Genomic DNA, 24,537 nt, shown 5'->3' with positions numbered 1-24,537 from the left:
TGTAACCGATCTAACCTCAGTCTCTTATTGTTTTTTGAAGGACTTCACGGGTTCTGTTGCATGAATGCCACAAAATCTCACAGCCGTGGAGTTTAGGGACTTGTCTACTCTGGAAGTGTCCCCCTGTGCCCTCAATGCAAACTCTTTAATTGCTCCTCCTAGTCTCACTCACAAGGTGAAAGGCAGCGTTTTCTCGCAGGGGATCCTGGTGTGAACAGGCTGATCCAGTGATCGCAGGTATTGTGGCAGGAGGAGCGCGCAGAGACCACAGGGCGCAGAGACCACAGCGCGCAGAGACCACAGCGCGCAGACATTTCCAGCTGTCCTGTTGTTTCCAGCTGTTCCAGCTGTTTAAATCCACTAACTGTGAATATATAATATAATAGTGGAAGAATGTGCATGGTGTGAAAGCCCTGCATTTTTTTTTAAATTTCACCCATCATCAGCATCGTGCGCCTGGGTGAGCCTTGGTGACCCACAGCCACGTCCTGTCTGTCGGATCATGTGGATTATTTTGGCGTTTATTCTGGCGGCAGCCTGTCCCGATGGGACATGGGGATGTCAGCTGCCCCACGACTGGAGACCGCAGACAGAAGCGTGTCGTGCCGAGCTGGCGGAGATCATAGTGTTTGCCAAGGTGCTGGCACTGCACAAGGAGTCCTACAGCGTCTACAACTACTTGCCGTGGCAGCACGACACCGACCTGCTCTTCTCCGCTGAGATCGAGCTGCTGTGCGACCAGGCGTGGGGCAGCATGCTCGAGGTCCCCGCCGGCTCCAGGTTCAATGTCACCGGTCTCGGCTACTTCCCCTGCTTCTCATACAGTGTAACCAAAAACAACAACTACTACTTCTTCCTAAGGTGAGGTCAAATTCTGGACTGCATTTTATCTCCACAGAATGACTGAAGCTTCATGCATCATCAGTAAAGTTACAGAATAAAACTCGTTATTTCAGACAAAGGAAACAGTTCACAAATTCCTTCATTTTTGTTGGAACATATTACAACGAATAGCAAAAAGTTAGTGACTCGTCTTTCAAATTCAATAGACAAAAACAGAGAAGCAAAGATACATTTTTACAGAACTTAAAATTTATTTGGGATTAGACATTGAGGTATAAAACAGGTCACAACAGCTGAACTGCATCATCACTCTCCCCAATATCTGATCTGCATGACTCGGCAAAGTATAAATGTCTCCGAGAGTTAAATATTTAAACTAGAGGAGCAAAGTTCCCATTAATTAACTGGTAAGTGGTTAATCACCAGTAAATCTCTAAAGAAGCATTAAATCAGTTGTATTGAGTAGTTTTGTAGTCCATTAAAACGTTTTATCTACAATGTTTACATAATGTCATTTATGAGTGTAAATAAAATCCATGGATCTCCTCTCTTTGCCTGTTTGCCAAATAAAATCCAGTATCTGTTCAGAGCTGTGCTGAGATCTGTCATGAAGGGAACTGAAGCCTCTCAGAGGATTCAATCAGTCATCAGCTAGTTAGGAAATATTTGTACTCTGAAGCAGATGACTGGCACCATCCTCACATATTCCCTTTTAATCAGTATCTTCCTATATCTGATATTGCTGTTAGGTTAATCATGTATTTTATAGCATGCCAAACTTTCCACTCTGATTTCATTTCCTGATTTCAAGTATGTGGCAGGTTCATTCTTAAATGTCTGTGTTGGACAGAAACAACGCTGTTAATCAGCAAATCTCTGTTGCATTCCAGCCAGTGTAATTACAGCGCCCGACATTTCCAAAGGGCGTGAAGGTAAACCTGCAAAGCTTTTTTTTCACTCAGAATCAAGAGCTATCAGCACACCAGTGGTTTGCAGGACCCCCTTTTGTCTGCCCTGCGCTCCTGAAATGCACCAGTATACCACTGTAACGTGTACTGACAGGCCTCACTGACGTTTGTCTCACCTTCTGGTGTTTTTTCTCACAAACAGATGAAGACTTAAATATACAGAGGGGGCACTGAATCATTTTGCAGTTTTAACATGTGGCTGCATAAACAGTGATACGTTACACATCATATACAGAGAATCAGGCTCACATGGGATCATGTATTGCTGTGTGATGGTTAGGACCTTTAATGTGATTTCACTGGTTTGAGTTAACCACACCTCCAGGGACGACTTTGCTGTCCCCTGTTGTTATGGTGAAAACATCCGGGCGCTATCCCTGTAATCCGCCTGGCGACCACCGTTGGAAACTTCCTGGATCTAGTCACAACAGGGCCCCATTTAAGTGCAGACCTGACAACAATTAAAAAGCACAAAGCAGTGGTCTTTCATTAGCAGATAGAATGGAAAATGTTCAGCCACATTTTTTCAGAAGATTCTAGTCCACAAACAATACTGGCTTATGGAAAACAAACCATAGTTCTGATGGGTCTTAAATGATGTATGAATGAATAATGTGTTTTATTACCCTTTATTGGTTAATAAGAATTTGAAACATTGCCACATGTTGCTACAACCTTTAAATGGCTCTGCTCTAATTACTTTCTAATAACAACAGACATCATTTCAGCTTTTGTTCCAAAATAAAATTCTGACCAGACACTGAGTCTTAAATGCCAAAGACGTGAGTATCCATTTAAAGCAGTAGGTTAACATTTTGTGAAATAGGGTTATTCCCTTTTCGGCTGAAAGTTAAAAGAGAACATAGGCCAACTGGATGCTGGTGGCAGCTTCATATTTAATATATATACACAAGAGTGGTATCTTCTCCACTTTAGTGAATAAGGAGGAAAAGTATATATCTCAGCTATTCTTTGTCTGTATCATCCAGCTACTGGAACTGATCCCTCCTAGAGATGTTTCACAATCATTTTCTATTGAAATTTATTGTTTCTAAGTACTTTTCATACTGAAGCAGCTTTTTGACCTGATGTATTATTTGGCACCTCCTGACCCAAAGATTCACAAAGTCTGATGCAAAATTATATGATCATCCATCAGTTAGTTTAAAGAAATGAGATTTAGCTTAACAAATTGTCTCTTCATGTGCTGCTGTGTTGCATTTTTCCTTATGTGAGACTGCTCATCACAAACCAGAAACAGATCGTTCTAGAGTTTCAAAGGAGCACCGTTGTGGCTGTTCAGCAACACTGACTCCCAGACACCATATCAACAAGCCAAAAATTGAAGGTTCTCATCACAGGCTTCAGTGGATGTTCATTTCCTGACATAAGAGACCTACCAACACAGTCTCAGACCAAAATAGCCTCTCCAATCAATCATGAGTGGAAGCTACCAAGATAGGTTGAATCTGAGAATGGGAGAAAATGTAACAGAAGATTTCCCACAGGGCGCTGTATGAGGCACACTGAGTCTTCTGCTTCAGCTGTTTGTTCACTGAAAAACGTGATTCTACCTCATTTACCTTCTCTGCCAAAGGAAAACAACCAAAACCAAACACCTAACCTTAAAGCAGTTGAAACCCATACATTAACTAAAAAAACGGGTATGTCTTTGTGCTGTGTAATGTTCAGTGTTAAGAACATTTCATGTCCTGATTGTTGTGCTCACTTTGGCTTTTTTTAAAGCTATTTTTCTGTCAGTGTAAAATCCAGTCAAGTTCTCCTGCAACCACAATTCTACTGACCTCCCATTCACTATGCTCACATCTGACCTTTGACCTCTTCTGTTGAAGCAAAACATCATCTTTCTTCTTGCTCTTTCAACACACACACACACACACACACACACACACACACACACACACACACACACACACACACACACACACACACACACACACACACACACACACACACACACACAAACACTGTGCCTGACAGGGACAACCAAACTTTCAATGTCCCTTGTGGGTTATGAAATGGAATCCAGATGTATGGAAAACACGCTGCTTCAAGACTTCCTCCCTCACACAATTCACATCGTAGTAGTAGATATGCAACATGCACAGTAAAGCCTTTGGCTTGTAATTTGCTGGCTTGAATAATCTACATAATGTATGAATTTGCACATAAAGAGTCGACGGCCTGGTAACAGTTCTGCATATATGAAATATTTTAGTGTGTTTGTTTTACTATGTTCAAACTTTTACTGTTGTGGCTGCCGACTGTGTTTGCTGATGTCATTCAGTAAAACAGAGACAAGGGTAAACAGGTAAAGTCATTTTATTTGCTGTGACTTAAAAGATTCTCCTAATAAAGTCAGGACTGAGTTTCTTGCTGTTTAGTCCTGTTGTGTTTGTACACACAGATTTTTACGTGTCATGTTTTGCCTTTGTTCACAAGACTTTTCTGCTTCTGCCATGCAGGATGGATGAGAACTACAATATTGTCCCTCATGGAGTGAACTTCCAGGATCCCATCTTCCCTGACACTGCAGATAACCATCGCATGTTTGCCAGCCTTTTCCAATTTTCCAACTGTACGCCTGGTACACAGGTCCACAGCTTCACTCCGGAGTGGGAGGCGCAGGAGGACAGCAGGGTATGTAGGCACTCACTTTAAAGCAGTTGCTGGTGTCTGTCTCACACTCAGGTAGTGAGAAGGGCATCTGTTTTGACTGGTGTGTTATAGAGTCATGGTAGCTTCACACATGGCAGAGTGCAATAAACTCCAAATGCCTGAAGTATGGTGGTGGACACAAAAAAGGATTCAAAACTACATCCTGTTGTTTTCAAAGGAATACTTTGAAGAAGCTGGCAAGTTTAATAAGTTCTTAGAGTATGGGAAACCAAACACACATTCCCTGTGGCTTTGGCCAAACAATGAACTAACTGTGTTTAAAGTACTTTAAAAAATCATAGTTTTACCAGCTGTTTGACAAGCCCTTTTGTTGTTTCATACAGTATTGTCTTATGTTCAAAGATGAGCGCTCTAATATTAAAGTGGCATCATATGTAGGCAGTTGTTTTTAATAGAAAAAAATATGTCTACTGCTTTAGCATTGGAGTCATATCACACTTCAATTCACAAAGGACAGATTACAAAAAGTATCAAATCAGTTCCGCATAACCAAATGTATCATCCATTTTTATTCCCCACATTTTTCTTCCTTGGTGGCAACATTACCCACAATGCAACTTGAGCCTTAATAGCACATGCAAAGGTTATGTAGCCTCCAGCTGTGAGCTGCAATCTGAGGATGAGGAGTGTTGGTGGGGTTCCCCTTTGTATATGAAACACTGAAGTCAGGTTTGACTGTCAGTCCATAATTAAAATGAATAATTTATTCCCTCCCATTCAATTATTGAATCACCACAAACATTTTGATAACTGATCATGTGGATTTTGATAACTGTAGAACAATGGAACAACAGTAGTTGTAGTAATAGCAGCTTTTGTTAGTTGGACAAAACAAGCCAGTTCAGGCACTGAGGAAATTGTGACAAGTGTTTTTCATTATTCTCTGATGTTTTATGGACTAAATGGTCATTCAAGGCAATATATAATGATGAAAATAGCACTAGTTGCTGCAGCAAAATGTTGAAAACCATAAGAAATATAACTACACAACATTATAAATATGAGGATCACTTTTGATTGACTGGAAAAACTATAACTCCTGACCCATTTATATAACCAGTGGTTTCATCCAAAAGTCCCATGTTCATCCTCTGGGGAATGCGGAAAGGAATTCGTGGAAATGTAGAAAATCACTAACTAAAGTAAAACCAGTGACACTGGATACACTATAAAAGGAAACTACAACTCTTAATCATAAAATAGCTCCTGGATTATACACACAACTATGTAGATTGATGATATAACAGTATGAGAGTATGTGAAGGTCACTAGTCTGTTTAGTCTATGACATTCACATTGATGGACACCACAATTTAAATGTCACCTGAATCAATAAACCTTAGCACCAGTTCACACCTTGCTGTCACTGTTTAATTGAGCACAGCTCATTTACCCATACATGCATTTGGCAAACACTTGCTGCTGCTCCATATTATAAACTTTCAGTCTGTCTCAGTCATTCAGTTTATAAATGGTTTCCAGTCACTCATCACTGCTTTATCCCCATTAAAGAATCTAAACCTTTGGCATAATCCCCCGATTTAGGTCAGTCTTCTCCTGTCTGTCTGTTTGCAATCATTTGCAGACGACTCATAAAAGCAAAAATCTGCCATGGGTAAAGAATGAAAACATAGTTTGTATTTCCATTAACAGCAAACATTTGGATCAGGCCTGTGATTAAAGTCACATTCAAAGTAGATATGAATGCTCCTTTCTTACATCATTCTCATGATTAGACCTCTTCTTAGAAAAATAAAAACAGTCTTTGTTTTTTCTGGTACTGAGCAACCATTGTTTGGACAGCTGACCTAAACTCACAGCAGAACAGATCATACCATAAATATCACATAATCCTGTCTCAACCAAATTAAATCAAAATTCATCTTAAGATTCAACACTGAACTGTATCAGCAATAAAAACATTATTTTCACTAGCACAGTTTTCCCATAAGTTTTATGTTCCCAACACTGATGCAAAAATATTTACATATATCTGAGGGCTAAAAGGCGTTTTCAATTGATGCTCCCATTTCAGTTATTGCACAGGATGCATAAACATTTCAATCTTAAAATAGAAATAGAAACGGAATTGTTTTCTTCATGTTGCAGTTGATCCAATTGCAATTGTATCCAGGTTGATGAGGTCCAGCTGGGTATTGAAGGTGTGCCACATGGATCCATTCTGGGCACTGTCAGAAACTGAGGATCTAGAGTCTGATGTAAACAGAGGTGTAGTCTGGGAAATGTATGTGGAACATTAAACCAAGTGAGGGTAAAGGTCATGACATCTGTTTCAGCTGCTTCAATTTCGTACATTCCTTTTTAATATGTCTCTTGCAAATCTCTCATTTCAAGGTGAAAAACTAACATCAAAGTAATTGCTTCAGTTTGTGAGGTCTCCTACACAGCCTGGAAAAACTGTAGTCTATAATCCATGCTAGAACCTAAGCAGTCTCAGTCTGAGCCTTTACCTAAATTTGACTTTAAATATGATTCATTGACATATATGGTGTAATATGTAATAACCACCGGTGTCCACATACATGTCAGCACTGGAACTTAGGCCAAAACACTCCAGACATGGAAATAAGAACATGCTGAATGTGTCTTGTGTAAAAATCATACATCTATGTATAAAACAGTGATATGCTGTTTTACAAATTATAACTTTACAATTGTGCATTTCAGCTTCACCCATTGGATTACAAAGTTCCACATACCTTTCAAATCCCTATGGGATATAAGTAAGTGCACATGGGAAAAGTCCACAGCTAATATTACACCAAGTAATGTACTAACCAGTGATGTGGGCTGGCAGCCGGCAGCACATTTTTAACATTTCCTCAAAACCCTCAGTGGTTGTTATCTGATGGCAGGGAATTTACATCAGTGTTTCACGCTGGTCCATGTGGAAGCATTAGGATCTACTGAGGAAATCCACACTCAGCCAGACAGGCATGAAGTCAGAGGCATCTGGAGCTGATTTTTTTTACCTAGGAAAGGTCCAGGCCATTGGATTGTCTGTTGCAGGTTCGCAGGCATGTTGGGTTTCATCTCACGGTGGTGTCTCATTGAAGTAAAGAGGGAATGCTGTGGAACTGTTTTTCTTACTCCAGATTTGTCTTATTCTCTGTATGGAGCTGCAGTCTGTGACTTTGGCTTATATAAAGTGGATGGTACATAAAGAGCTGGACAAACAGGGTCAAGTTACGCTTATATATATATATATATATATGTTTCCACAGGATATTCCATGGCAAGAAAGGTATAATTGGAAAAACACTTAATAATCAATTTGACTTTCCTTCCTTTCTTTTTCTTTTAAAGCTACAAGCCAAATATGTCTTGCACAGTGTAATAAGCTGAAAGCCGTACGAGCTGTTGGCATTGGCTGTCAGTCCAAAGAGCGCGCCAGAAACATTCTGCCTTTTGACTTATCCTATGGAAAGTCAGTATCAAAAACAGATCTTTGAGGTGCTACTTCATAAAAGTCAAAGAATATATCAAATGTGACACATTAGTATTTAGTACAGGTCATGATGGAAAAAAGTCTAAGTATGATTTCACTCATAGAACATGAGTTGATACTGGCTTTAAGCAGTGTTTTATGTTTCAGTACATAAACAGCTGTGTGAATGGGTCACAGTTACTTGCAGCTTCACCTGAACTTACCTGCTATTAATCAACTGCTCTTCGTGTGTGCAGCTATTTAAAATGGATATAATGAACATGTTTTTCGTTTCTCTCGACAGTTGTTGTGCTCCACAGTGCAGAAGGCTCTGTTCGAGGAAGAGGAGAGGGTGAGGGTTCTCTCCCAGAAGGTGCGCTCTTTAGAGAAAGCCAACGGCCACCTGAGGGAAAAGGTAAAGACCATGAAACGTCTGCTGCGCCAAGCCCAACGAGTGACGATGAAGGAACAGCAAACCCTGAGTCTCAAACAGCTCTACGAGTCAAAGACGCCCCAGGTTCACCCGGATCAGGACACTACCCAGGACCAGAAGAGCCCCCCACTCAAAAAGGTCCTCTCTAAGAAGCTAAAGAAATAGTTTTTTTCCTATTGTTGAATGTAAACCATATTTGAAGCATCAGCAACAGAGAAAAAGACTGAGCGTGAAAAGCTGGGGGTGGTGAGAAATAGCAGCAGCAGTTGGGTGTTGATCCATGTAACATGATGAATTTAATTTCAGTGCATTGTATTATGCATGTCTCTAACCTAATTAATGTGGTAATTTCAAAAGAAACTTATCTTAGAAAGCCTCAACTACACAGCCAAATTTGTCTGCTTTGTTGGGCCAACACATCAGCCAGTGACTGGCTTCATTGTTTCTGTTGATAATTGATTGGGTCTGCACTCAGAGAATCAGTGTTTTCTTTTAATAAAGCAAAACCAGGTTTTGTGTTTTGCACTGACATTACATATTGAAATGTCAGTGAAAAGATTAGGTCCTCACCCATGGGAGCAGCTCTGTGAGGCTGCATAGTGAGCCAAACACTAATGCTAGGATGCTAATATAGCCGAGTCAATGATCAAGGTGTTGTTGGCCCAACAAAACACACTAGTTTTATTTAGTGCTACAGCTAACCTGTCAGCGTTTTGCACTTTTTTACATGATTGTCCGCGAGGCTGTGTGAGGAGTTGCTTTCACTTCACTTCACTTCACTTCACTATTTCACATTGAACTAAAGTGAAGGCTTAACTGCTTCTGAGATAAAGAACGCAGATGAGAGATCTTCATGTAAATCTTCTTAGTTCATCCCATTTGTCTAATATAATCATTCTCTCTGAATGTTGCTGTTACTGGTCTCAACCCTCAACTTTTAACTGTGCCTGTTTTTGTAATTCAGCACAATCAGTGTTAAAGCATCAGAAACATCACTTTTGATTAATTGTTTTTCTCAACATTATGCATTATCACCCTAATGCTCCAAATCCGCAGTGTGCAGGGACTTGTCCCATCTTCTAGTGTGCAGTTTCTCATTTCAAATTCCTACTCTGGTGAAGTTCAGTTATAATCAGATTGGGGATCAGAAGTTAATGGTTCACAAACAGCCAGCTCTCGAGTGCTCAGGCTCTAGTTTATGTGTACAGAGGAGCACGTACCATTATGTCATATCAGACTTCTTTTTCTTTGCCTGCTTTTCATTTACTTATTTGATCTATTTATACTCAAAGAACTATCCCAAAATGTAATGATTTAAATCGGTGCATTTTTTAAAGTTTCAAGTCTGTTAATACAAATTGTACCGAATGAAAGTATATGTTTTTGAATTTGTAAACAGGGTGCTGAGCATCTATGAAGTCCAGCCAGTGAGCCTGGCATGGTACAGGATTGGCTTTTTCTGTGTCAGAAATGAAAGTTTGGTTTTATTATACTTTCTGTATTTGCTGTGGTTATGTTTTCTTTTTCCAGACTATAAACAGATGGTTTGCTTTGCCAATGCATAATAAGTTGTGTAACAAAAATTGCAGTTTTTTTAAATAAATAAATGAACTTTTACAAAATGTCCAGTGTTTTTAGTTGTGATTTTCGGTTTCATGTCCACGTGTGCTATATGTTATTTATTTAAGTGTAATTTCAGTAAAAACTGTATGTACCTTATTCTGTTATAACTTCATATGTTGTAGCTTTTTTAAAATTTGCAGAACAGTTCCTGACATGCAGTCATTAGAACATCTAAATCCACTAATTTTTCAACATACAAAATAAACAAACATTAATAGTGTGTAAAGCCACTTCCTGTGCAGCACCATTCACCGGTCACAGTTACAAGCAGGATTTATAATGTGCATGTGTACAAACAGAAAAAGATGTGCATATACATCCTTTTGTCTCACTGAGCTTTACAGACATGTCCAAAAAGGACTGAAAAGGGTTTAATGAAACAATCTGAGCCAAATATTGGTGTTAATATTAATGTTCTGATGTTTTTGCATTTATGACAACAGTATTTTAAAGTAAATGTGTCTAGCCAAGCAGCAGAACAAAGGGAGCACTGAGACGGCCGGGATGCAGAGGGGTAATGAACTCACACAAAAATTTCAAACCTCAAATGCAACGTTTCCTGCTTTCCATGTACTCTTGTCAGACATGATAAATGCTTTCTGGCATGCACAATATGATTTGCGTGATTTAGTGCGAATAGTTTGAACGTTTTCAAAGCGCTGGTGCAAATTCAAAAGCAACATAAATCCCCAAAATAAATTGGCCCTAATTTGACCTCTTCCTCTTAAGATTTTGTCCAGGTTACGTCCAGTGCACTTTCAGAGGCAAAAGCAGATCAAGGTTTCGGCACAATTTCCACGAGAGTTGAAGCAAATTTCTTCCATATGGCGCTGGCCCATAAAACCGAGGGGAAGAACAGCATGGTTTGCATGACAAGAAATAAAACAAAGAAAAGGGCACATTGGAAACATGTTTTATGTCAGAAATGTTCTTGCAGGATTGTTCTGCACTAAAGCATGCCATGAAGGGGACACTTACAAGCTTTTTCTTGAGTATTGCTTGACCTCTTGAGCAAAAAGAGAAAGGTCTGCAAACAACAGCTTCACATCCTCATTGCCTCTCCCTGTTGGCTCTGACTTCTCCCTGTGAAACCTTTGCATCAGACAATCTTGCCTGCAGCTAACTGTCAAAATCCCATGAACATGGGCCAAAGATGATATACACACACTGCTTTCTCAGCATAAACCACTGCGCATGGCCAAGCTGCAAAACAGATGTCAGGCAATACGACTGCACGGTGGTGGTCCCTTCCAGAGGACCCGGCCATCTATGGACATGTTTTATTTGTTTTGCCTGGTTTTGTGTTTTCAAATGCTGTTACTTTTTCTGGCTGATTCGTGTCATTTTGAAAATACTGATAATCCCAGAACATCTGACTTGTTAGTAGTGTGCCTATTTTCATTTTGCTCATGTTTTCTTAAGCAGCAACACTTAGCCTTTCATTCAGCCACCAGAGAGCTTTCAGCTTTCTAACCAGCCCCTAACTTGTTTGTTTCTGTAGGTAGCTGCTTGGGCCTGCACTTGGGAGAATCAGTGTTTCCTTTGAAAAAACAGTAAGACGATTATGCAGAGTAACATTATGCAGTGAAAAAAGACTCCACAGCTGCACTAGCAGCTCTGTGAGGCTGCACAGTGGTACTTTGAGCTAAATGCTAGTGCTAACAATTTCAGATAAATATAGTTCATTTAAAGTTTCGATGTGTAACATCACAGTGCTCTATCAGCAGATATAGAATATATTTTTCATAAATATGTCTTTTCTTTACCTTCAAATTAGATTTGTAAACCTACATAGGAGACCCTCAAAGTCTGTGCCCAGTGGGGAACATGGATGTCTGTACAGACTTTAAGGTAACCCATCTAATCTAGTTGTTATATATTGATATTTCAGTCTGAACCAAACTGACCACCCCAGAGTCATGCTGCTGGCATGTATGCAAAAACACCAGGATCCGCATTTTAAATCAAAACAAATTAAATGACATTATGGTCATCCCAGAAATACTGTTTCTTTTTGTCAGTTTGCATTTTGCATTCAATTTGCACCCAAAACGTTGTCCAGCACCTCGTGAACATGGCTATGATTTAAGTGGAAATGTTTCTTTAGCGGCTCTTTACACATGACCTGCCGTACTTTGGCGAGCAGGAGGTGGTTTTTCGCTGTTGTCTGTCCATGTCTGTTTCAATAAGGATGACTGATGTGTCTGTTTGCCCCAGAGACCTCTGCCTGACTAAAATCACAAAACCATGCTTTTAGCCACGCACCCCAGAGAGGGAGCTGCAGTGTTTTGGCAAGCCCAAAAGTGTGAGTTCAGTATTTGACATTAGTGCTACAGTAATGACCATAACACCAGATTAGATTCTTGTGGCCCAGTTTTAGGACAAAAAAGACCATAGTTCGCACTTGAGAATTTGGGTTTTGCTGTTGTTTTTTCACTCTGGGAAATAGTTGTCATGTTCACACTTTCTTTCACCATAACATAAATTTTATTTCTGCTGGAATCACTACAGGAATATTAACATGCTCTTACAGCTATGACATTATTCTCTTTACATCTATTTTTTATCCATTTGGCTGAAGGTCTGTCTTCCTTAACAACTTACTTCTTTCCCTCCTTCATCCTCTTCCCTTCTTTCCTTTCCTCTCCCTCCATCCTTGACTTGTTAATCTTCCTTTCTTTGTCAGGGTTGATGGTGACCTCCACAACACAAGCAGCAGGAATCTGACTTCGTATGTTTGTTGTTAGTGAATCCAAGCTATCGTTATATCTCATGGTTAGACGTGGGAATGTTAGGTTTACATTGTTTTCAACCTCGGATGTTTACAGCATTTTTTAGTGATTGTTCAGGAATTGAGGCTTCTCTGTGTTTTATTCTGGATTGTGTTTGAAGTTTTTATGTAGTTCAGAAAGTGGAGCATCAAATTGTGGGTTGACCATTGGATGCTGATGGATGTTGCTATTTTTAAGTTGGTCAATACCTAAAACCTGGTGTAGTTCTGAAGTGTAGGCTGAGCCATAAGTAAATGATGGTTGGAGCTTGGAGGTGAAGCAGACTGGGAGACCAGAAGACTCTGTAGCAGATGGAAAGAGAGAATGTCTGTGCAACAGTGGCAGAGCTGGATGGATCCTGGATGGATCCTGGATGGATCCTGGATGGATCCTGGATGGATCCTGGATGGATCCTGGATGGATCCTGCGATGTGGTGATGAAAGTTCCTGACGAATTGACTTGGAACTGCCAAGAGATAGGACCAAAATTCAGTGGTGTAACCACAAAATATAACACACACACAAACACACACACACAAACACACAGTGGATAATTAATGGACAAAATAATGGATTGTTATGAATTATGTCTTTTAAAGTGTAAAACGCCCTAAAATGACTATTAAACTTCATTTTCAATTACAGTCCAGGAGCATATCCCAGCATGCACTGAGGAGAAGGAAGGTCTAGCTTTGCACCAAAAAACATAAACGCAAAGCAGGAGGCAACAGCACTAACCACTGCCTCAGTGTGCCACGCTGCAGATGTGCACTATCCTGTATATTCATACCACTGCAGACTATTGTGAGGTTCACCTGAAACTGTCTTGCTTTGATCCCTTGACATGAAGATAAGAATCAGTACTGAATTAATGAGTGTGAGCTAATATGAAAAACAGAAATAGTCCGAACTTGATAACGTGTGTGGTGAAACAGAAATGTTCAGTATGTTTGTTTTGTTGTTGGTTATTATTAAAAAGTGTTGATTCTTTTGAAGTTCCTTTTCCTTCCCATGAGTCACTGGGCATGTCTGAGCAGATTTACTTTGCAGTTCTCTTGTTCCACTGCACTCCTTGTTACAAAGCTATCCTGCATCATAAGCCTGAGCATATTATTTAAACTGACAAAGGTTTTCCAAAAGGAAAATGCTCAGTCTGCATTTACAACAGTGGGTAGATGGTATTTCACCAAATCAAGCTGGTTTCGCTGAGTGTGGAGCACATTAATTCTGGCACAGAATTTATTTAGCGGTGAAACTGAATGAACTGCTGTTATTTCTACTGGCATCACAGTTTGAAAAAAGGGTTTAGGAGCCAAGACAAGGGGAAACTTCGAGCTTTTAATATGCAAACAAGGATAAAGGGAACTAAAAATGTGCCGTGCTGTGTTGGACTGGTCCTGGACCTGGTCAGAATGAAGAGTAAAACTGGATTACAGAAAGTTATTTATATGGACAGCAACAGATCACACATTTCTCAGTCAGCATACCCTGTGACACTGACCCTTTATCAGCCAGAATTTCACTCTGTTGTGTCTGATGTCTTCTTTGGTCCACTGATCCATTCTCAAATCCAAATTCTATATGTCCAAAAGTGCTAATTTTCGTGTTTTCCCTCTGACAGTGCATTTCCTTTTCATCTGCCATCATCTGATATCAGGTTAAACTCCCAGCACAGTCCAGACACATTACTAGTTTAAGTAACTTAGATGTCAAATTTCTGGCAATGGTTGACTCTAACTGGAGGCAGAATTTTCCCAAAAGTGGAAAATTAGTGGCTCTCCCTATACTGCCAGATACTCTCCATCCTGCTTTTTTAAATCCTATTCTCCATTCTGTTGATTACTACCAACTGTGGTCTGCAGAGTCATGCAGGATTGTGAGAGTCTGCAACTCTTCATAAACAGCAGCCCTTTGGCTTCAAGAGCTGCATTAATCGGTGCTGAAGCTCTGTGGACTCTCAATATTTAGCCCATAAGATCTGAGTCTTTTGGGATTTGGACAAACTGAGATTTCGACCCGGCCTTTGAATCTTTGTAGAAAAACACTTTCACATCTTCTCTACCACAAAGTTCTGCTGAAACAATTCATCCAGTGTTTGTGAATTGTTCATAAACTGCACATCATCTCCAGGGGACAGAGCAGAGGGTGATCTCACTTCAGAGTTTAAGTGTCTTGCCCTTTGCTCCAGCACCTCAGGGACTTGCTCAAACTCAAACAACCTGGTTTTACTCCTTAAACAATGAGAAATGGAACTGGAAAATCTTTTTACATGAATGATTTTTGTCAGTTTTTTCTTGTTTTGCTCCAAAAAAAAAATTTTCCAAGATGCTCTGAGCTATTTGACATCCAAAACAAATACACAAACTGAGATACAAGGAAACAATCTCAGAGATTAGCTACAGAGGGGGTTATGAGCTTGTGTGATTATTTGGTATTTTCTTTCCATAAACCCACTTTAAATCAGTCCATGCAACTATTTGATACACAAAATCCCAGGCTGCATGCCACAGTATGTGTTCATTGGCCTGTGTCTGTGTGTGTCTGTAGAGTTAAGTTAAAAAATAAAATCAAGGCATAGAATAACACATGAAACCTCCAATTCTGCCAAACTATTGGAAAATCCCCACATATATCTTAATCTTTGCCTGTAGTGCACACGTCTTATGGCACCGGTCTATGCAGTGAGTGCTGGGCCAGTGTTGTATGGATATGAAGGTAAACAGTAGTAGACATGGTGTGTCATTGAATTAGTTGGTACCTCGACCAAAGACATTGTGTTTTCATTTATCTATTTGTCTGTTTCTGCTCAGAGTTTGGTGACTTTCGTTCTTAAACCTAGCCAGGGGCTGGGGAAGTGCTGATTGGATTTTTGTGGAGATGATTTATAAATGGTCATGTAATGCTAAACCATTTACACTATAAAGTGAACAAACGTAACAAACTAAACAAATAGCTGTTAGATTTTCCACCAAAAACAGATCAAAACACACATTTTTTGGAGACAACGTTGACATATCACACACATCCTGCATAGTGTTAATTCTAGTTCTTCTCTAAAATAACTTGTTAATAATGTTCCTGACCTGCTGATATTTCCAATGCATTTGGACCAGAAAACAGAGCGACTTGTGGAAACTTTCCTTACATACACACAGTGAAGGACAGAATGGGCACAATAAGCACATAAAGCCCATGAGAGCACTGACAGATATTTGCACAATACATTCCTGCTGACAGATAGGACGGCAGTGTGTGTGCTCGCTGTTTTGCTGCAGACACACCTTTAATATGAAACCCTAACTCAGCACTTTGACATAAGGTGAAACATACAAATGATATTTATATGTCATTATAAACTCATTTACAGCTTATCTGTTATTTGACCTACAGTCTTATCGGTTATCTTCATAATTATTGGAGTACAACCATGCCAAATGAACTAAGTGACCTGACTAAGTGGCAGAGCTCTATGGCAGGGGTGTCACTGTCCTGCTTGTTTTCCACCTACACCTGCCATACCCTCTGCTGATTATATGAATAAGGTGTGTTCAGCCAATCAGCAGCTGGATGGAGGTGGAGTGGGAAAGTGAATTGGTATTCAGTGGTATTCTATGGTAATGCTTGTTGGTCCACAGCTTTGGTCAGCTCTGAAATATTTGTGGCTTCAATTGAAATGTGTCAACAACTGTTGGCTGAGCTGTTGTTTAATTCCATGCAGATATTTGTCTTTCTTCTAAGAAACTGTAAAAATATTGATCCCTTACCTCCTCCTCCTCCCAGTGCCATCAAAAGGTCAAAACATTTTGTCCAAGTCATGGTGAATGTTAAGATAATATTAGCAGCATGTTATCACTGTAGTTTTGAGGCTATTCTAGTGATGTTAGCATTTAGCTCAAATCATGTCAGAAATTTAGGGATAGCATGTCTGCCAATAATATATATATAAAATAAAGGCAGACATGTAAAGCTCTTCCTGACCAGAAGGTGGAAGCAGTTCTCCTTCCTGCTCAGATTCAAATTTTTGAATGCACTCACAGTAGGTGTGTTGCTGATTTGTACCTATTTCATGTGACACCAACTACTATATAAAGCATTTTCCATCTGGTGCTTGTTAAAGGTTTAAATTACTGACACGATTCAGATAAATCATCTTGAAAACACTGAAGTTGAGTCAATCAAGTTTAATTTTCTATGCAAGCACACACACATTACTCCATAGTCATTCTGGGAAGAGGGTGTGGATTAAGTGCAACTGTTGTGAGCACCTTTTGTTTTTTTTTTAGAGAAATTAAACCTGGGCATGAAGATATATTAATAGCTTTAAAAATATGGGTTGACCATCCTTGATTTCATTGTACTGTTTCACTTATTTTTTCCACTCTTTCACCTCAAATCACCACCTGCATCTTTGAATTCTACTACTTTTTGATCTATATAATTGCTCCTACGTTATTTTGAATCGGCTCCTTGTTCTTGGTTTGACCACATAATTTTTACTGTGTCTACTGTCTCCTCACTGAGGTTGACCACCACATGCGCTATAGTCTTCTCCAGGGCAATGCTTCAGCAGCCAAACCACAAGCCTCAATTACCCAGCATTCTTGGAGAAGCCAAGCGAGGCCTACTGTAGTTGACTATGAAATTAACATTGGTGACAAACCTCTCAAGCCGCAAAACAATTTCATGAAATCAGCAGTTGCAGAATTTGACCATTCATTATTATTATTGTTGTTGGGTGACAGTAATGTAAAAACCCAACACATTCATTCTAAGTATAAAGCAAGAGTGTAGGCTAAATCTGAACTAAGAGGTAATACAGTGAATTTATGCCATAGAAATATCTTATTTGAAGAAATTAAATGTAGTAAATGTGGATATAGATACTTGACTGACTACTTTTTTCCCTATAGATGTGTTAATAATTTAGTTTATTATGTTGAATAAATAATGTAATAATAAAATGGCAAAATTACTATTTCTCTTAAAAGGGTCACTAACCTGGCTTAGACTAGTTTTCATTTCAGTTTAAATTGACTTAAAGGTTTGGGTGTGGTTTAGCTTCTTTTCCTGTAAATTACACATTTAAACCTATTAAATTGTTGTGATACATTTTTGGCATCTAATGTTAAATATCTTTTTTCATTCACAATGGACTCAGACAGTTCCATAATGCATAGACAAAGATTTTAATGTGTTTCACTTACAGATCTGTTCCAAGCACAAGTCACTGGCTTTCACATTGAGCAGTGTTCACTTTTTAACAACCCATGATGCATTGCATCTGTGTATACAGTAGATACTTTAGCCCAAAACAGCATTTATTAAAAGGCAAAATAGAAATGGTACAAATACTCATTTGTACAACAAATTTTACCACACACTGGTCATTTCCCACAAGTGGTTAATGAACAATCCAAGGAAAGACCTTTTACATAAATCATCTCTTTTGTTTAGTTTAATGCTGTAAAACCTATGGATGAAATGTATGTGCTGTAAAAATGATAATTTTTAGTGCAAAATATGTGGCAATTTATCAAAAGACCCTGTAGTTGAGCACCTTTTTTTTCTAATCTAAGTATAATTCTAATATCATTCCTGATATTTTCCTACCAAGGTGGTCAAAGGTGAGGTAATGGGATATGATTGTGGATTTCATTATGAATTGCATCACTGCACTGGAATTTCATTTTTTCTTTACTTTTCATTTTCCAGGTTACTCCACATTCTTTGCCTTAGTTTTGGATTCACTTGTTTGCGATAAAAACTTAATTTCTCTTGTTTTTGCATTGGAAATAAGACTTTAATTTGAGTTTTCCTGGAACTGATTACAGAGTACGTAAAAACTGTATTTTAGTAATAAAATGACTCATCAGTAGGCAAAGTATGGGAGCTAAACCACTGCAGGAAAAACAACCAATGACTGGTGTTTGTGGCAATACTACTTTCATTATCTTGGCAATAATTGTGATATTGTCATTTGGCCTACATTAAGCAAACAATCACTGCCACAATGTGTCAGCTTCCCTGTGCTTTTCTGGTGTTTCACTGTCAGAGTAATTCATGATGTACAAACAATTCACACTGAAAATTTCCTGAAAAAATAGTCAATCTTTCAACTACACTGTACAGTTTGGAGTCACCAGTTACATTATTGTCCAAATACACTACAACGCTTACCCAATAGAGCAAGAAGAATAAAGCTTAAAGACTTTTTGAAGCAGCACATTGAACTTTGTCATCTGCATGACAAACTTTTAAAGAGACATTTGAACCTCTGACAAAAACATCCGATAATCTCTTTTACCACTACTTGTCTCATTACAAGCTGTAACATTATCACAAGCAGTATGCACACTACACATTGTTAATCTGGGATTCACAAATTTCAAGCCACATCATGCAAACATATGTAATCAGTATCAAATCACATGATACCAAATGTCTATACTGCTGAATGGAAGAGAGAGCAAAGAGTTTAAAAGGAAACTGATTCTGATTAGAGGCTGGATTAACCTGCCTTTGAGAGCCGCGAGTCGCTGAATAAAGGATTCACGATGTGCATAAAGCTCCTCTACATCTGTTATTTGACAATATTCCCACAAAGCAACTTACATAAGAGGATTTTTTTAATAAAAGCCAATAAGGGTCAACATTTTGTTTTTTGTCAATAGACACCTTTTAGCAGAATGAACGAAATGATGTAAAATGAACAGAATATATATTAGACTATCCATGCACACACAAGCATAAAAAGCACTGATGGATGTACAGTAAAGATGAAGTGAGTCAACCTGATGCACATTCACATGGTTCAATCCAGGTTCAGGCTGTGTCTAAACAAAATGTCCCTGTAAAATGTAAAAGAGGTATGGTGATGTGGTTCATGGACACAGATACATGTCAATTTTTTTTCATTCATACAAACTTTAAATTTTACTCTATTAAATCATCCTAGTCAAGCAGCTGTTTTTTTACTGTGCAAATTAGTACACAGTTCTTTAATATGTGTGACTTATGGGAAATGTCAAAAGCTATAAAAACATTTCTGGAAAAAAAAGGATCTACTTAAATAATTGTGACTTCTGGTAAATCTTTTAAATGTTTAAGGTTTTAAAAATAGTTAATTTTCCCTAGTAATATTTAATATTGTTCTTTTTTCATTCAGAGTTGATTTTGTGAAAAACAAAATATGCCAGACAATAATGGCAGTGTGCAGTATATATGCAGGGCTCCTTTCTGAGATTACAGCACAGACAAAAAGCCTTACACTGCATTTCAAAGTGGAAAATGTGATATACAAAATAAAAAGTTACAGAGATAGTTTGAGCTGGAAAATAAGACAAAAAAATATTTCAGATGTTACCCAAAAATAAACCCATCATACCGTCTATCCTAAAGGCACCTTAGACATAGATATATCCCTGTACTCGAATGGTTAAAGGGGTTTGGGGATGAAAAAAGAGCAGTGATGCTCCATGGATACACTATATTGCAATAAAAAAAAGACTACATAGTGGACAGATGGGGTTTTCATTGCATAAACTATTCTCTCACTGATTGTCTAAAAGCACAATTTAAAGACACAGAATGTAGGTCTGTAAATTAAAAGATCTGATTTAGTTTCATTTCAAATACTGCAACCTATCAAAATGCTCTGAGCCTTCTCACATTGACAACTTTGCACACAACACTCATCATTTGCACCGTACTTGAATGCTGCATTTCTGCGAAAAGGTATATTTTAAAGAGAGCAAAGCATGCATGGGGAAAATTCTCTCCTGATCATGCAGATATTGTTTCTGGATTTACAATCCCAAGTCTAACAGTAGGAGGATAAAAAGACAAAAATATATAAAACAATAGGCAATAAAACAATCAGTCAGGATGAATCAAAGATCATGAATGAAAACAGTGTCCAACAATCTCCGTCCTGCTTCAGAAAAAAAATCCCCATGACATGTTGGTGGAGACAATTATGTTCCCCTCTTTCCTTTGTATCATCTCACCCATTTCACCTCATCTCAAACTGCAAGCCCAGACTGTAAAAGTGATTCCCTCTGGTGCATCATCATCATCATCATCAATATTATCTTTATCATCAAGTCTCCCTCCTTCTCCTCATTTTCAACCTATTTTCCTTCTCTGGCTGGACAGGCTTGCTCCCCCTGCAGGCGAGAGGCCGGAATGATGCTGTATTCCTAACCAGATAAAGGTGGAGATGGTGCCTCTGGTTCCACCGAGGGGTTTAAAATTGGAAAGTCAGTAGGAATTATTAAACATGTAAGTGGAGCAGGTGCAGGGATCACACCCTGCTGGTCGGGTGGCAGCGGTAGGTGCAGTTAGACAGAGGTTCTGCACCACCTTCGACATTTTGGGAGCAGCCTCCCTCACAACAAGCCTCTGAGAGAGAAAAGACACATGACATCAGTGCTGTAGCATTCTGACATTAAAGTCAGTAAAAATATGGTACACCAAAATGTCATCAAAGTCTGAATTGCTGCATGTGTGAGATAAACTAATAACTCGAAAACTAAAACCACAGCTGGCACCTGCAGCTTCCTCTGGCATCAGCAGATGAGTTCGGCACGGGCTGGGCAGGGGGGGGCTAGGTCCCTCATGACTGGTGCCAAGCTGGAGACGCCTCATGTGACGGACCACTGCTGTGGCGTTGAACGCTTGCTGCACAGGAAAAGGTACAAATGCAACATAGAAACTGAAAACTGTACAATCCTGTTCATCAGAAACTGAAAGTCGACTTATTGGGATGGAGACAGCTCCCTAAAGCTGTTTGCTTAATGTGAAGCTGTACAGGATCTACTTGTTACTGCTCAGAACAGGATGCACTTCTCTGAGTCGTAAGTGGTTCTTCTCAGACTAATTTCAGTAGCTTTTAGAAGCCCGAAAAGTTTAACTGCGCTGTATTTTGCTAGAAAAGAGCAAAGATGAAAGAAATTCAATAAAAATAAACAATTTATTTCAGCACCAGACTGGTCTTGTGATCCTCAGAGATTCATTTCACAAACTTTGAGGAGGCCCTGACCCACAGCTTGGAAACCCCTGACGTGATGACTTGTGGAGGTCCTAAATCTTTACTGTTTCTAACAAACAAAAACCCTGTCTTGAAAATTAGAAAAAGATGTACTTTGGAAGAACCCTGAATTTCAGATCAAGACCAGGATCAAATTGTGTGCTTTCCATTTATACTAAACGAGAGATAAACCATGCAAATACATCAAGAATATAAAAATATAAAAGATAAACTGGACGTGTGACTTACCTTCCACTTGCTCTTAGCAAAATTCTTCTTGATCTGAGCACTAACAGATTCATGGATGTTCTTATCCAGAGCGGTGTCCCCAGCAATCCTGACGAAAAGAAGAATAATGAAACTGTATGCAAGAATACATGTGCCATGTAATTATTGTAAAACTACAGTGATAAAATTAACCATCTTAAAAACATTTAATTGGCACTAAGGGTTGTATTATTTTGTCCAGCTAGACTAGATAAACAGTCAAATCACTGAAGTACCAGGGATGCTGCAGTGCCTGCTCACAGGTGTAACGTACGTTGTGGTCTTTCTCCATCAGGTGGACTATAAAATCTTTAGCTACAATGAAAAAGAAAGTTTTAAAAAAATTACCATCTGCACAGAGTTTGCACAGTTTATTTATTTATGGGGGACCAGGCTACAACATCACTTGGATCCAGCATACTAATTTAATAATGATCCAGTCTGTACCTACTAAAAAACAAGATGAAACAAATCTTGAAGTAATTCCCATAATCCAAGAAAACAGGGTGCTGCCTCAGTTGTGTAATTTGTTCTAAAGGTTGGAGAGTTTTTTGCCCAGAACAGGGAAACAGGGATCTAGCCCAAGAGATGGTACTGGAACAAAAATCAACATGGGATCACTGCCATGGCTTATGGGCTGAACACCTGCAAGGTAATCACTAGGGACTGGACAAAATATTTACTTGCTTGGAAAAGCTGAAACATCATTCTGTGTAAACAGGGAAAAGCTTGATGTGGTACATAAAGACCAACACAGATTCTGGATGAAAGATCACCTCTGTCAGTTTTCATTTTTAACACATTTTAGTGTTCTCCACACTGACAACTGTTTTTAAGCTTCTTTGTTCTTAGCTTATTTAAAGTTTCAACAAGTTCCTGGCTGCCCAACTCAGTGTTGGAGTTTTTCCCTCTGGATGAGCGCTCTGAGCCTGGCCAGCCAGACTAACTCTTTTCCTATTCTATACTAAGCAGTTGACTAAATGTACTTAGTTATGTTTTAAGTGAGGCAGTTCAGTCATTTAAGAATGATATAATGCTGCATCTGGCTCTTCATATTATTTCAGTATTTATTAGAAAAAAAATGCATTCTAAGATAACCTTGGGAAAGATAATCCAACTATAAAATTTTCACATTAGCACTGCACTGTAGGCAATCACAATTTTGTAGCACGTAAAAAACAAGGTTTATCAGGGGAAGGACTGAATTAACATGTACTGATAACCTGAGTCAGAGATATCGTCCCAGTAAGGAGAATCAAACTCATATTCTGCCTTCAGGATCTGCTCAAACAGTTTGGCATCATTCTCATCATAGAACGGAGGGTAACCACACAACCTGCGATAACACAACAGAGAACAGGCATCTTTAATTCAAAACACGGAAGCAATCATGATCATTGTGATTATTAGTTATCTATTAAAATATTGCGTCAGTGCAGAATTTCCAGGAAAGAAATCTATTCATCCTGAGTTCATCCATGTCTTTAAGGTGTACTCACAGAATATAGGCTATGACACCAATAGACCAACAGTCCACTGCTTTACTGTAGGGTTTCTGAGCCAGGACTTCAGGGGCTGGAAGAACAATTCAGTTAATACAGACTAATACTAAAAGTACCTTGCCTATTTAAATCTGGAAACATGCAGCCTACAAACCACTGCCAGCTACTGTAGGTTACACAAACCACCCAGTGTCAGTGTTTTTACTGGGCTAAAATCTGTTAAAATAAACTAATCAAATCTGATGAATATCTACATGTATGAGACATTCACAGTCACTCATCTTAAATAACACACTCAATGTGACCGTAATGTTTTTTGTCCTGCTACACTGAATTTACCCTTTATAAATATACCTTTATACAGTTTTTAACCATTCAGTTTTTTTTGCTTTGCCTCATAACCTATTTACAATTAGCAATAATGAAACTGTGGCAAAACAATAATAAACAATATAGTTATGCTATATAGTAATACATGACACTGTGTAAAACTGTCTGTAATAATGTTTTCAAGTCTAACACAGGGTCAGTCTTCTTTACCAACGTATCCAGGTGTTCCACAAGCCGTCGACATCACACTCCCAGAGTCTTCAATTTTGGACAAACCAAAGTCACTGATCATGATTTTGGAGTCTTCCTCCAAGCTGTAGTACAGCAGGTTCTCTGGCTAGTAGGGAAGAACAACCCCAAAACCAGGGGTGTATATAAAGGGTTGTCATGGAAATACATGCAAAGTCTTTCCTAAACACACACATGCACAAACATCTACATCAGCACCACCACATAAACACATGTAAGCACACAGTAAATACTAATTTCCAGAAAGGATTATATGCAAACAGGATTATGTAAACAATGTGGTCAATGTTTGTTTATTATCAGCAAAGCCATGCAATAATGGAAAATTACACACACTGAGAAAACATGGTCAGCACTTTTTTCAGAATTTATAGT

General features: G+C 38.9%; 2 protein-coding genes across 5 annotated transcripts in view; one reads left to right on the top strand and one right to left on the bottom strand.

Moving 5' to 3' along the window:
• The first annotated feature begins 76 nt into the window (after positions 1-76).
• On the top strand, positions 77-10,014 carry ccdc3b (coiled-coil domain containing 3b). Its single transcript, XM_026305827.2, has 3 exons — positions 77-861; positions 4,298-4,472; positions 8,264-10,014. Exons 1-3 carry the CDS (start codon positions 503-505, stop codon positions 8,555-8,557), a joined length of 828 nt encoding a protein of 275 aa, XP_026161612.1. The 5' UTR covers positions 77-502; the 3' UTR covers positions 8,558-10,014.
• Positions 10,015-17,953: 7,939 nt separating this feature from the next.
• Positions 17,954-24,537, bottom strand: part of camk1b (calcium/calmodulin-dependent protein kinase Ib) — a 33,801-nt gene continuing 27,217 nt past the window's right edge. For all 4 annotated transcript variants that reach the window (XM_026305936.1, XM_026305934.1, XM_026305935.1 and 1 more), the window contains 7 exons: positions 24,124-24,250; positions 23,581-23,656; positions 23,305-23,417; positions 22,318-22,396; positions 22,064-22,151; positions 21,336-21,465; positions 17,954-21,186 (listed from right to left, as the gene is read on the bottom strand). In XM_026305936.1, coding sequence (XP_026161721.1) covers positions 21,089-21,186; positions 21,336-21,465; positions 22,064-22,151; positions 22,318-22,396; positions 23,305-23,417; positions 23,581-23,656; positions 24,124-24,250 — 711 coding nt within the window. In that variant the 3' untranslated portion in view covers positions 17,954-21,088. The remainder of the gene's footprint in view (positions 21,187-21,335; positions 21,466-22,063; positions 22,152-22,317; positions 22,397-23,304; positions 23,418-23,580; positions 23,657-24,123; positions 24,251-24,537) is intronic.

Source organism: Mastacembelus armatus, chromosome 5 (genome assembly GCF_900324485.2).
Source record: "Mastacembelus armatus chromosome 5, fMasArm1.2, whole genome shotgun sequence".
NCBI classification, from domain to species: Eukaryota; Metazoa; Chordata; class Actinopteri; order Synbranchiformes; family Mastacembelidae; genus Mastacembelus; species Mastacembelus armatus.
Note: the sequence above shows the minus strand (reverse complement) of the source record. Positions and strands in the feature narration are given on the sequence as shown.

Excerpts from the sequence above, each read along its gene's own strand:
- ccdc3b (XM_026305827.2), top strand. The coding sequence starts at position 503 with ATGTGGATTATTTTGGCGTTTATTCTGGCGGCAGCCTGTCCCGATGGG. Across the intron at positions 862-4,297 it reads AACTACTACTTCTTCCTAAG|GATGGATGAGAACTACAATA; the intron begins GTGAGGTCAAAT and ends TCTGCCATGCAG. Across the intron at positions 4,473-8,263 it reads AGGCGCAGGAGGACAGCAGG|TTGTTGTGCTCCACAGTGCA; the intron begins GTATGTAGGCAC and ends TTCTCTCGACAG.